General features: G+C 40.2%; 1 protein-coding gene across 2 annotated transcripts in view; it reads right to left on the bottom strand.

The window, feature by feature from the left end:
• The window catches only part of nwd2 (NACHT and WD repeat domain containing 2), a 66,208-nt gene continuing 55,673 nt past the window's right edge, over positions 1 to 10,535 (bottom strand). For both annotated transcript variants that reach the window (XM_042512602.2, XM_088073809.1), the window contains exon 8: positions 1 to 7,951. In XM_042512602.2, coding sequence (XP_042368536.2) covers positions 4,055 to 7,951 — 3,897 coding nt within the window. In that variant the 3' untranslated portion in view covers positions 1 to 4,054. The remainder of the gene's footprint in view (positions 7,952 to 10,535) is intronic.

The raw sequence follows: 10,535 nt of genomic DNA, 5'->3' as shown, positions 1-10,535 counted from the left end.
TGGAGGCAAAAAGTGAACCATTTTATTACATTAAAATGTTCCATACAAACGATGCATACACACTAGTTTCATATTGCTTCAGACATAAGTTTCTTTTCTGTTTGAATTCCAGTTAAACAACTCTGTAACAAAATGTTAAGTACAACATTTATGAAAATATAAATCTCTAAACAGGTAAGTCAGTCCTGACAATACAAAGAATACCATAGAAACATTCATTATACCAGTATGTCAACTATGAGTTGCAAACATGTAAGTTATTAAAAGTCATTCAAGTTACTGAACATACAATAATACCGTTTACTGGCTTCCATATGGACACATTCAAATATACTCTTAAACTGGCATTCCAATATATTTTATAAGAGGACTCTTTTTAAACTTTTTAGCAAAGATAGCACATTGTCTCTATCATAAACATAATCACAGTAGAACACTGAAACAATTTGGTAACAATATAATTACAGTACAAGCCTAAAAAAAAAAAAACAAAATGAGAGAAAATAAAACACAAACTATAATCGGGACTTTGGCAATTACACGATATATATTTTTTTCTCAATTTAGAAACTCTTGAGTTGTAGGGAAATAAAGTATTTTAAAGCTTGATGCTGCTACCAGGTTTTGAAATTATCCAAGGGCCATTATCTCAACAGTTTAAAACTAGTAAACATACAATAAGATGGAATAGCCCTTAAAAAGTATATGTCAAAGTGTAAGTGTGTGGTTTTCAATCATGCCTGGCAGATGTTTGGTCTCATCAGAGCTCAAAATTGCGTCTTGGGTTATTAAAGACATGCAATCACGGTACCTGCAAGGTACAACCTCATAGATGAGCTCATAACATTTTTTTTTTTTTTAGATTGTCAGCAAACCAGATCTTAACAGCTTTTATCTTTTTTTTTTTTTTAGCCTGTCATGATGTCACCAGACACCAGATTTCTACGGGCTCACATCAAGGTGATATACATGTATATATGTCATCACTCTTGCAAACACTGGGAATATGTAGGAAAGTATTTGTATTTGTAGAATTAATTTCAGAATGTCTACATAATATTTGTGCAAAAATAATATACAGCGAGGTAACTCTGAAACCGCAATAAATAGAACTGCTTTTGTGTGACCTGATTGCAGATTCATAGCAGAAAAAAAGTGATTTAAAGTGTAAATTTGGGAATTTTTTGGCATCAAAAGCAAAAGATTTATACTTGTAACTTGAAGGAATTCTTCACACCCCAAATTACCTTTTGTATTTAATTTATTCACCTTGTTACCTTAATCTTTTTTTTTGCATGCTTTCATGGTGAACAAAGAATCCAAAAAGGATTTAACAACCAAAAAAACTGTGCAAGAACAGTCCCTTACAAACTGACATACTGCTCAGTACTTTCCAAACATGCATTTTTGCTAAAACAATACATTTTAACTGATCTAAAAATGAAACTTCAGTCAGATTACGTTATGTGTGACTTTGGTGTTTTAAAGGGTTAGTTCAGATTCACCAAAAGATTCAGTTTTAGTTCAGTTCCTCGTCATACCTGTCTGTTTTGTACTTGAGTATTGAGCATAGGACGGACTAACAAGAGTATTTTGATATAGTTTTAGTGCTGTTAAATTTTTTGGATTCTTCACATTTTAAGTTTTCTTCATGAATTTAAACTAACACAGGATTAATATTAGTATACTAATGGTCACTTGTGGGGGGGGGGACTTAAAATGTGGGTGGATTCATAACATTTCAAACAGTTTTCTGCTTTGAATCTGGTCTGTAATACTCTCAGTTTCTTTCCTGGTTACCTCACAGTTGATACCATCTTGATACCACCATGTCTTTTATTGGCTTTTTGAACTCATATTATTATTAGTAGTACATTTATTCATTTTATTTTTTTCATTCTTAAATTTTGGTCTACAACTACATTTTCCCTACATATTCACAATCTTGAATTTTCCATGCAAGTTTTTTGACAGGTTTACAAAAGCTAATATACAACCAAAAGTTTTGAAATTATTTCTAAACATCATTTCACAAGCTCAAAATGCTATTGACCCTTATTTGATCACACAAATTTCCTGTCTCTGCTGTCATTTAGTACTGATGCCAGGCATATTTAAAGAGATTGTAGCATTTCAAGTGAGTTCGCTGTAGCCTGCAAGTACCTGGATGGCCTTGTGTATTGTTGTTGGCAAATCCAAAACCTATTTTAAGACAACTCTAGAACACTTTAAACAATATACACATTTTCATATGAATAAATAATTTCTCACAAACCACTCATAAAGTGCTTCCACCTACTGTCTAAACCTCTAAATATATTCACATGGCCGAGTTGTGTCAGTGAAACATTGGGCTAATCACTCTGTCCTTTTCTACTGGAACATTTGAACAAACTCCACTAAACCTAAAGCAAGTACACTGTTTAAGGCGTGAATGTGTATGGTGCTATGCTACACTGTATGCTCAATAGTGGTGTTTTCCTTAAAACAAACGGCACACACACTGATGGAACTGCCGGTAAATTTCACACCAAATTTACGTAAACTGTTCCGAGAAATTTCTACAACTACCATTACAAAGAGCAATGCCATCGATCTCTCGTGTTGTTGACTGGGTTTCAGTACACTTTAGATTTAACATCAATGCAAGTATTATGTAACTGTGTGTATACTGTTTTTACAAATTCCCTGCATTTTCATAAATCTTGTAATCTGCACATAAAGAACATTTTAAATTCCAGGCACTCACTTTGATTGCATTAAGCACAACATAACATTTTTAAGGAGTTGCACAAATTGCAGCAGCCAAAAAGGGATATGTACATATGTTCATAGTTCTTCCTTTTTTTTGTACAGTACCGACTGATGTTGATACAAACATAAAACTACTTTTATGGCTTAATGTGCACAATGAAAATAAAGCAGCCCTGTTGCCAGCCGAAAATGTTGGCAGTGTATGTTTCTGTAAGCCATGAGTATGTTACATTTTCACGTTTCATATGTCTTCTAAAGTTTTTTAGTATATAACTTTGTAATCAGAAGATGGAGGTGACTGTGGATGGCGTGTCTCCTGGGCAAAACTCCTTTCAAGTTGCAGATGACTGTACAAGACCAACAAACAACAAAACTGCCAGTCATTCTTGTGTTTCTAGCGGTGTTTTAGGTACGAAACATGGGTGTTTCTTTAGCAAACATTTTTGTTAAAAACATAAAGAGCTCTAAACACTGGGCATAATAATGTAAAATGTAACATATACATGGTTTGCGGAAATGTACAATGCAACCATGGTTGTTTTTAGGGACCTGTGGCTGATATTTCAATGATCTTTCAGTGCCCAAATGTGGTTCTTTTTTGCTACCCGTTGTTGTTTTTCCAACGAGAAGCCACAATTAGTAATTGTTATTTACAGAGGCATTGCTACTTCACCTGTGGGGATTGTGCCCCCAAAACTGGGTATTTTAAGGCAAAACATCTTACTTACTTTGCTAACCGTAGCCAAGTGGTTTTTGTGCCTAAACCTGACCACGTGTCAACAACAGAACTGTTGAAAGTTTCAACGCATCTGCTACTTTATAATTTGCAAATGTTACATATAGTTTGAAGAAACATACAATGGCAACATTTTTATTCTGGCAATGGGGTTGAGTAAAGATAGTGTACAATGAAAGTGGCTAAGATCACTGGAATGGCTTTGAAAAATGTTTGACCAAGACATTTGAATAATAACTTTGTTCTTCAAATGCAAAAGGACACATAATGGCAAACTAATACCTCACATAATTTTACATTTTTCTTCTTTTCAAAAACATAGTATTTTTCTAACAGTCTTGTATGTAAAACAAAGAGACACTGTATCATAAGTTGGAAGTAAGTAATACATAACTTTAAGTGCAGCGTTAAAACGGTCGGCCCATTAACTACCCAGAGGGCTGACATCTGCAGCTGAATCACGTGGCTGTAAACAAGAATCAACTGCAACCCCAGAGATTCTGAACTTCTTCACCTAGCTCCACCTCTGGTCCTAACTCCACCTGATTCTCTGATCCCCACCTATCACTGCAGCAGTTCAGTCTTTTTTGTAGGCGTGGTTGACTCACCCTCACCAGAGTCAGACACGTTGATAGGGCTGTCCCTGGAGAACACCTCGGTGGACTCCCTCCAAATGCAGTCGGCAACGGTCTTAAAGGAATGATTGCTGCATTTGGGCCGCACCTTCTGCGAGGCATTGTTGACAATCTGACGGCTGTTGGAGGTGGCTATCTTTATTTTGAGGGCAGCATCCACGCGATCCACAACTGTGTATGTGCCAATGCTGCCGTCCTCAAAGCCAATGATGATGTTTAGTGCTCGCTGGGAGAGAGACAGGAAGGTGGGTGTCTTATAGAGGGAGCATGTGCCGATGCTCTTACCATCAGCGAGTCGCATCACGATCAGATTGGACACGACGCCGGCATCATCGTCTTCATCACAGTTCCGGAAACAGACGTACACCAGATAACGTCCGTCTCTTGATAATTTCTGACGCCAAATTATACCAGCAGCATGGACAAGCCTTAGCTTCCCGCTGTGAAGATCGAGGACATTAATATTTTCATCCCCTTTGGAAACAATTCCGAGTTTCCCATTTGGCGAGATCTGGAAATCCTCTAGATTTTTGAGGAAGTTGGTCGGCAGCTGGACTCGCCTGCAAACTGACTCATCGGCCACACTCCAGATGAAGACAGTCTCTGTGGATGTAATGAAGACCACACAGTCTGGGCAGTCAGGAATGAGCTTGAAGTTGACGATGCTAATGCCGTCATCACAGACGAATTTCTTGGATACGCTGCCCGACCACAGGCTGACAGCGAGGAGCTTATTTTTGGATGTTCCCACAAGGAAAGTGTTTGCTGTAGTGATCAGTGCGTTCTGGAGGGTGACTAAAATGTTGCAGACTTTGTGCCCGGTCCCGAGCCTCCAGACTCTGGAAGCGTTCTGCTCGCAGAGGGACACCACGAACTGGTCGTTATGGGTGATTAGCAGCTGTGATATTCTCTGTCCATTGATGCGGAAGATGTTTTCTCCCGTGTTCGTTTGCCAGATGTACTGACTGGACTTATCGTCTGAAGTCACCATGAGATCCCCTGAGGAGGTTAGGACACAGTTTTCCACTATGCCCTCATGCTTAAAGACTGTCTCGATAAAGCCAGTGCTGAAGTTCCACTTGTGGACAGCTTCCGAACCATCCATGGTAAACACATAATCCTCCCTGCCAGACAGCTGCAAGGTTTGGATCTTCTTGCCAGTTTTGTCGATATTTGACATAGCTGTGATGATGTCAATGTCCCAAACAGACAGCACTCCACTGCTGGCAACAGAAAGTAGCAGGTTATGGTGGGCTGATTTGATGAGTTTGACGATAGCCCCTGAGATCTCAATCAGGCTGGCCATGCACTGTCCACTATCCCTCCTCCAGACAAAGATGGACGAGGTGTTCTCCATGGAGGCCACAATGCTTTGTCCATTCTTGGAGAGAACAGCAGCCACAAAGCGTTCGGTGCGTTTCGCCTTGAACTTCTCCACCATTTTCCATACTTTTGTGTCCAGGACCTCAATACTTCTGGCCTTGCAAATGAGAATGGAGCGCTGGTCTTCGGACAGCTCAATGCCCACCACTTCACTGTCATCCCCTCGGCAATCATAATCCTCCATCAGACGTGGGTTGGTGATCTCTTTGGTGTTCCAAACAGACAAACTGCCTTCATTGTCAACCATCACCATTTGGTTAAGGGTGTCCAGAACTAGAATGGACTTTACGAATCCTCCAGAAAACTCAGATGTCACAGTGGCCAGTTTGTCCCCATTTCCCAGATGAAAGATGGATGCAGTGTTGAGGTACTGGCCACAGAAGGCATACATTCCATCTGGAGAGCACTGGACACAAGTCACCTCATACCAGCAATGGAACTGGTAGAGAGGCCAACCGTAGAGAAGGTCGATAACGTTGACGTCTTTACTCGCCTCAAGCCAAGCCAAAGCATGATGGGTGGACAACGTAAAACCATTGATGAAGGCCACCCCACCAGCGACACCACCATGCTTAGACCCCTTGATTTCAACTTCAGATAAAAGGCAGGACTTGTGATTATCATAGATGAGCAGTGTGTTTTTGGTTGTGGCCACGACGAGATACTTTTCATCAGTGGTTAACCTGATTCCAAGCACAACGGATCTGGCTGTGTCGATCTGTCTTTGAAGTTGTCTGCTCTCGACATCCCATGTGCTGACAGACCCATCTTCGAGGGCTACAAGGACTATGTTTGGAGCTAGAGTGGGCAAGATTTCCACAATCTGCATGTAGCTCGAGCACAGAGGAAGCCTTTCTGGACTGTAAGTGACGTCCATAGAGGAGTGGAGAGGCACAATGGAGCAGTACTTGGGGCCATCTTTGTCACACTCCAGGAGGAGGTGTCTGAGTTTGGGGAGGGAGGTGACAACCGGCAGAAGCCTTTGCTGCAGTTCTGCAGATAGCGATGCTGGGTTCTTCAGCACTTTGACCTTGATGCTACGGAGAGTGGTGGCAAGGAACTTCAACTCTTTTTCTTGGGTGTAGCTGTAAGCTAGGTCAATGTCTGTTAGAGCTTTTTCAAACTGGCCAATCTTGATCATCGTGTAGAGCCAGCTGAAGTTCATGATGACGCCAAACATGAGGTCATCAGTGCGCCCACTCCTTGTGAGGTGGTACACCAGCTCTGTCATCTTCCTGTGGTTGACAAAGAAGATGTCAGGCTCCAAAAGATTGCACTGGAACACCCAAGGCTGCTCTGGAGTCTGCCTGTCATAGGAGTACTTATCAGAGGACGCCTTTTCATGAGACTGCTGAAGGTGGGGGTTTTTGTGATGCGATATATTCAGGGAAGTGAAATGGTTGTTATCGTAAGTGAAGATCTTCTTCCTGCCTCCCGACCACGCCCCTAGGAAGTACTCCGCTAGGAGGCTGTGCATTTGATGGACGTCTTCCTCGTTGCTAAGATACAGCTTCTGGGCGATGAGATGCAGGTGTCTGTTGGCCCAAACCATCAAAGTGACATTGCGTACCTGTCGTTCCACCAGATAACCATCCAGCTCCTCTTTCAGCCTTGAAACCAAATCGTAAGAGATCCTCAAGGGGTTTTTGAGGTACGTCGCCACAATGACATCACCAAGAACTATATTATCGAGAGACAGAATATCTTCCAGCTCAACCTCAGTCAGCCCAGCTTTGGCCATGGTGATGTACCCTAACGCTCTGAAGACAAACCGTTGGCCCAACTTGTTCTCCACTGAGTAGAAGAGTTGTTCAATGCTTTCATGCACGGTGGAGCACAAGGACCTGTCGTCAACATCTTTGTGAGACCTCCAATGAACTACTTCTCTGTAGATGAGGTTGACAAACATTGGCAATGTACATTTGGCAAGCGCCTCATTGACATAGATCTGTTGACCTGAGGTGACCTTTCTTTTCACCCCTAGCAACTGCTGTTTTAATGTTTGGCTGCAGACCTTGCGGTCCCTTTGAATTAATTCCACATAATACCCCTCATCATGGATGAGTTGTCGCAGTTTCTGCAGGATGCCATGTTTGTTGGGCAACGTTGAGACTATAATGCGGACTGTTCGAGGCAGATGTATGGGGAGCCACCACAGCTTGCGAACTTCGTCGGCATCTGAGAGCTGCTCCAGGGCATCCAGGACGATAACCAGGGGCCTGTGGAATGAAGATTCCCCTAGGAGGTTGATCAGGAGCTCCCTCATCTCCTGGATCTTGTTAGGCAAAAAGTGAATCAGGCAGCGGTAGTTTATTGCAATCTGTTCACAAATGCTCTGGAGGAGGGTGCGTAGGTCTGTGGAGAGCTGGCTGGAGCCAATAAAACGGACAATAACCACAGGATCGGTTTCAGGTCCCATCTCTTTCTGCAGCCACGTGTAGGCCTGAAAGACAGCATAAAGAGATGATTGTTAGAATATACAGAATACATTTTTTAAAAAGAAAAATGTTTGAAAGGGATATTTCACCCACAAAATGACCATGTGTTTAATAGTGAGTCATAATTTCTTGAATTCACGAAGAACTGTGCTTAACTGTTACTATTTAAAACTGAATTGAAAGGGAAACGTATCTGTGCTCTCTTCAAGGCCACACCAGTTTTCTTTTTTCTTCTTTTTAGCAAAAATATTTGTGTTTGGGAAGTACTGAGCATTTGACTGGGTAAATGAGACTTAATTTATACTGCAAAGAGTTGTGTGAGAGTTTGTAAATGCACGTTTTTATATAGCTTTGCTGTTAGTCAATATGTTGGCCGTTTTACATGCAAAAAAATGTAATTATACTTAGCTGAGCATGGGCGTTGCTGATCTACTGCTGCCTTAATCAGTTAGTGTGTATGGTAAAGCAGATATTTCTACCTTTTTAGGGTTAAAATACTTTGATTTGAAAAAGACGGAAGCAACGTTAAGCACAGCCGAAACGTCAAATAGTTCGGCTCACCGCGTTTGCTTACACATCTTTAAATGTCACAGTTAGGGCTAAAATATGGCAACAAGAATAAACAAGTTTGCTGACTTTTAAATATCTCTTCAATTGAAATCAAATGCCAGTTAATAACCCAGCAGTGACTCAGTCCATAGCACATGTAATAGTTACATAGTACTGAAAAACAAGGGATCAAATAAAACAAAAATGTTATGATGGGGAACATTATCAGACATTGTTGATTTACTGTGACTAAAATTTACTTGTATTCTGCTTGGTCTGGTCAAACAAACACAAACAACTAGAATAATCAAAGCTCTACAGTCAGGGAACACTGTTTTTGACACAGTAGGAGGTATCGCTCATTAGCACAGGAGGACAGGTTTCATACATTTCATCTCATGACAGAATATCTGTGCCAACTTTCATTAGGCATAAAAAATGTGTAAAAACTAACTAATTCTCGTTTTTAATGCCCTAAAACATCCTCAAAGTAATTAATACACAGATCTAATTCATAAGTGAGTAATTTCCTTCATCATGAGAAACATTCTATGAATGAGCACGACTCCAATTTCTGTGGCTTCATTGATATTATAATTTCATTCATGAATTCATTAAATGGCCCAGCTGAGATTTCGGGAGACATTAAGATGTTATTTGACACTTTTAGGGCAATAGTGATGACGCCTGCTCCACATTTAGCCGTGTGTGTGTGAGAGAGATGGGGAGAGAAAGAGAAACTGTCAGTGGATTATTTACCATTTTTAATAATCTACAAGTAAAATGTGGCTGTAATATATCACAGAAAAAGGAAGGCAAGATCACAGAGCTAAAAAATGGCAAACATTTACAGCTTTTGTGAATCTGTATGCACAAGCTCATCATGCTCTATTACAGACACAAATGAAAGTCTGCATAACTTTAATTAACCTGATTCTTACGTGCAGTAAATGCCAGCTATTATCATGAACCCAAATTCAGCAGTCTCCAAAGACTCATTCCTGCATTGGCAATATTCACCAACTGTGCCAAAGCAGCAATCGCACTGTTAGAAACCAATTACACACCGCTGTATATTATGCTCTAATAGTCTGTTTAACAGCGAGCATTATTCATTATTCATCTGATATGTATTATTCTTATTCTGTTTCTGTGTACGATTTGGCAGATATGAAAACCTGTTTTGCAACCCTTTACACTTGTTATCATTACAAACTCCACTGAGGCCCGAGGCTACGAGTTACTGAGGATAAAAGCTCCAAATAAAACATCTTTGGCATTATCTTTTTCTTAGCTTGTTTATTAAAGTGTGCATGCACAAACAATCTGTCTTTTGTATTTTAGAAATCTAATCTTAAAGGAAGTTGGGAATGCATGCTTTTTTAGGAATATGCTGTCGTGTGAATCCAAGTTTCAGAGGTCGTTGCGACTGACAGACAGATCACCGTGCAGCACACGGCTCTGCCTCCAGTCCCACAAATGTTTGATGACATTATGACCTGGATTCCTCTTGTCTCGGTGGACCAGCTTGAATTATATATCAAACATGAGACCCTGTTCCGACTTTTCTTAGGGCTCCTACACCTTTTCCAAATTCAAGTCCAAGCATTTTTCAAGCATTTTCAAGGTGAATTTCAAGCTTTTCCAGCACCAGAAAGAGTTATTTCTTGATCAACCAAGTGAACTGTTTTATTATGAAATATTAATTTCAAGCACTTTTTTTAAAAATCCAAGCACTTATCAAACCTTGAAAAAAACACAACATTAGAATTAAGGTGTTTTCAAGGATCTTTAGGACCATTACAATCCCTCTTTTATTTACACTGAAAAAAAAATCCAAATGTAATACTTTTGGTTTTACTTCCACTTTTCACAGGTTTCAAAGATCTAAGACTTTTTGCATGCACTTAGCAGATATATTTCTTCCAAATTTTGTTCACGAATTTGTAAAAATCCTTGTCAGTGAGCGCGTCTCCTTTTCCAAGACAGTCCATCCACCCAACAGGTGCAGCGCATCAAGGTGCTGATTAATCAACACTT

Source organism: Plectropomus leopardus, chromosome 23 (assembly GCF_026936395.1).
Source record: "Plectropomus leopardus strain MGB_pleo_1.0 chromosome 23, ASM2693639v1, whole genome shotgun sequence".
Classification (NCBI taxonomy): Eukaryota; Metazoa; Chordata; class Actinopteri; order Perciformes; family Serranidae; genus Plectropomus; species Plectropomus leopardus.
Note: the sequence above shows the minus strand (reverse complement) of the source record. Positions and strands in the feature narration are given on the sequence as shown.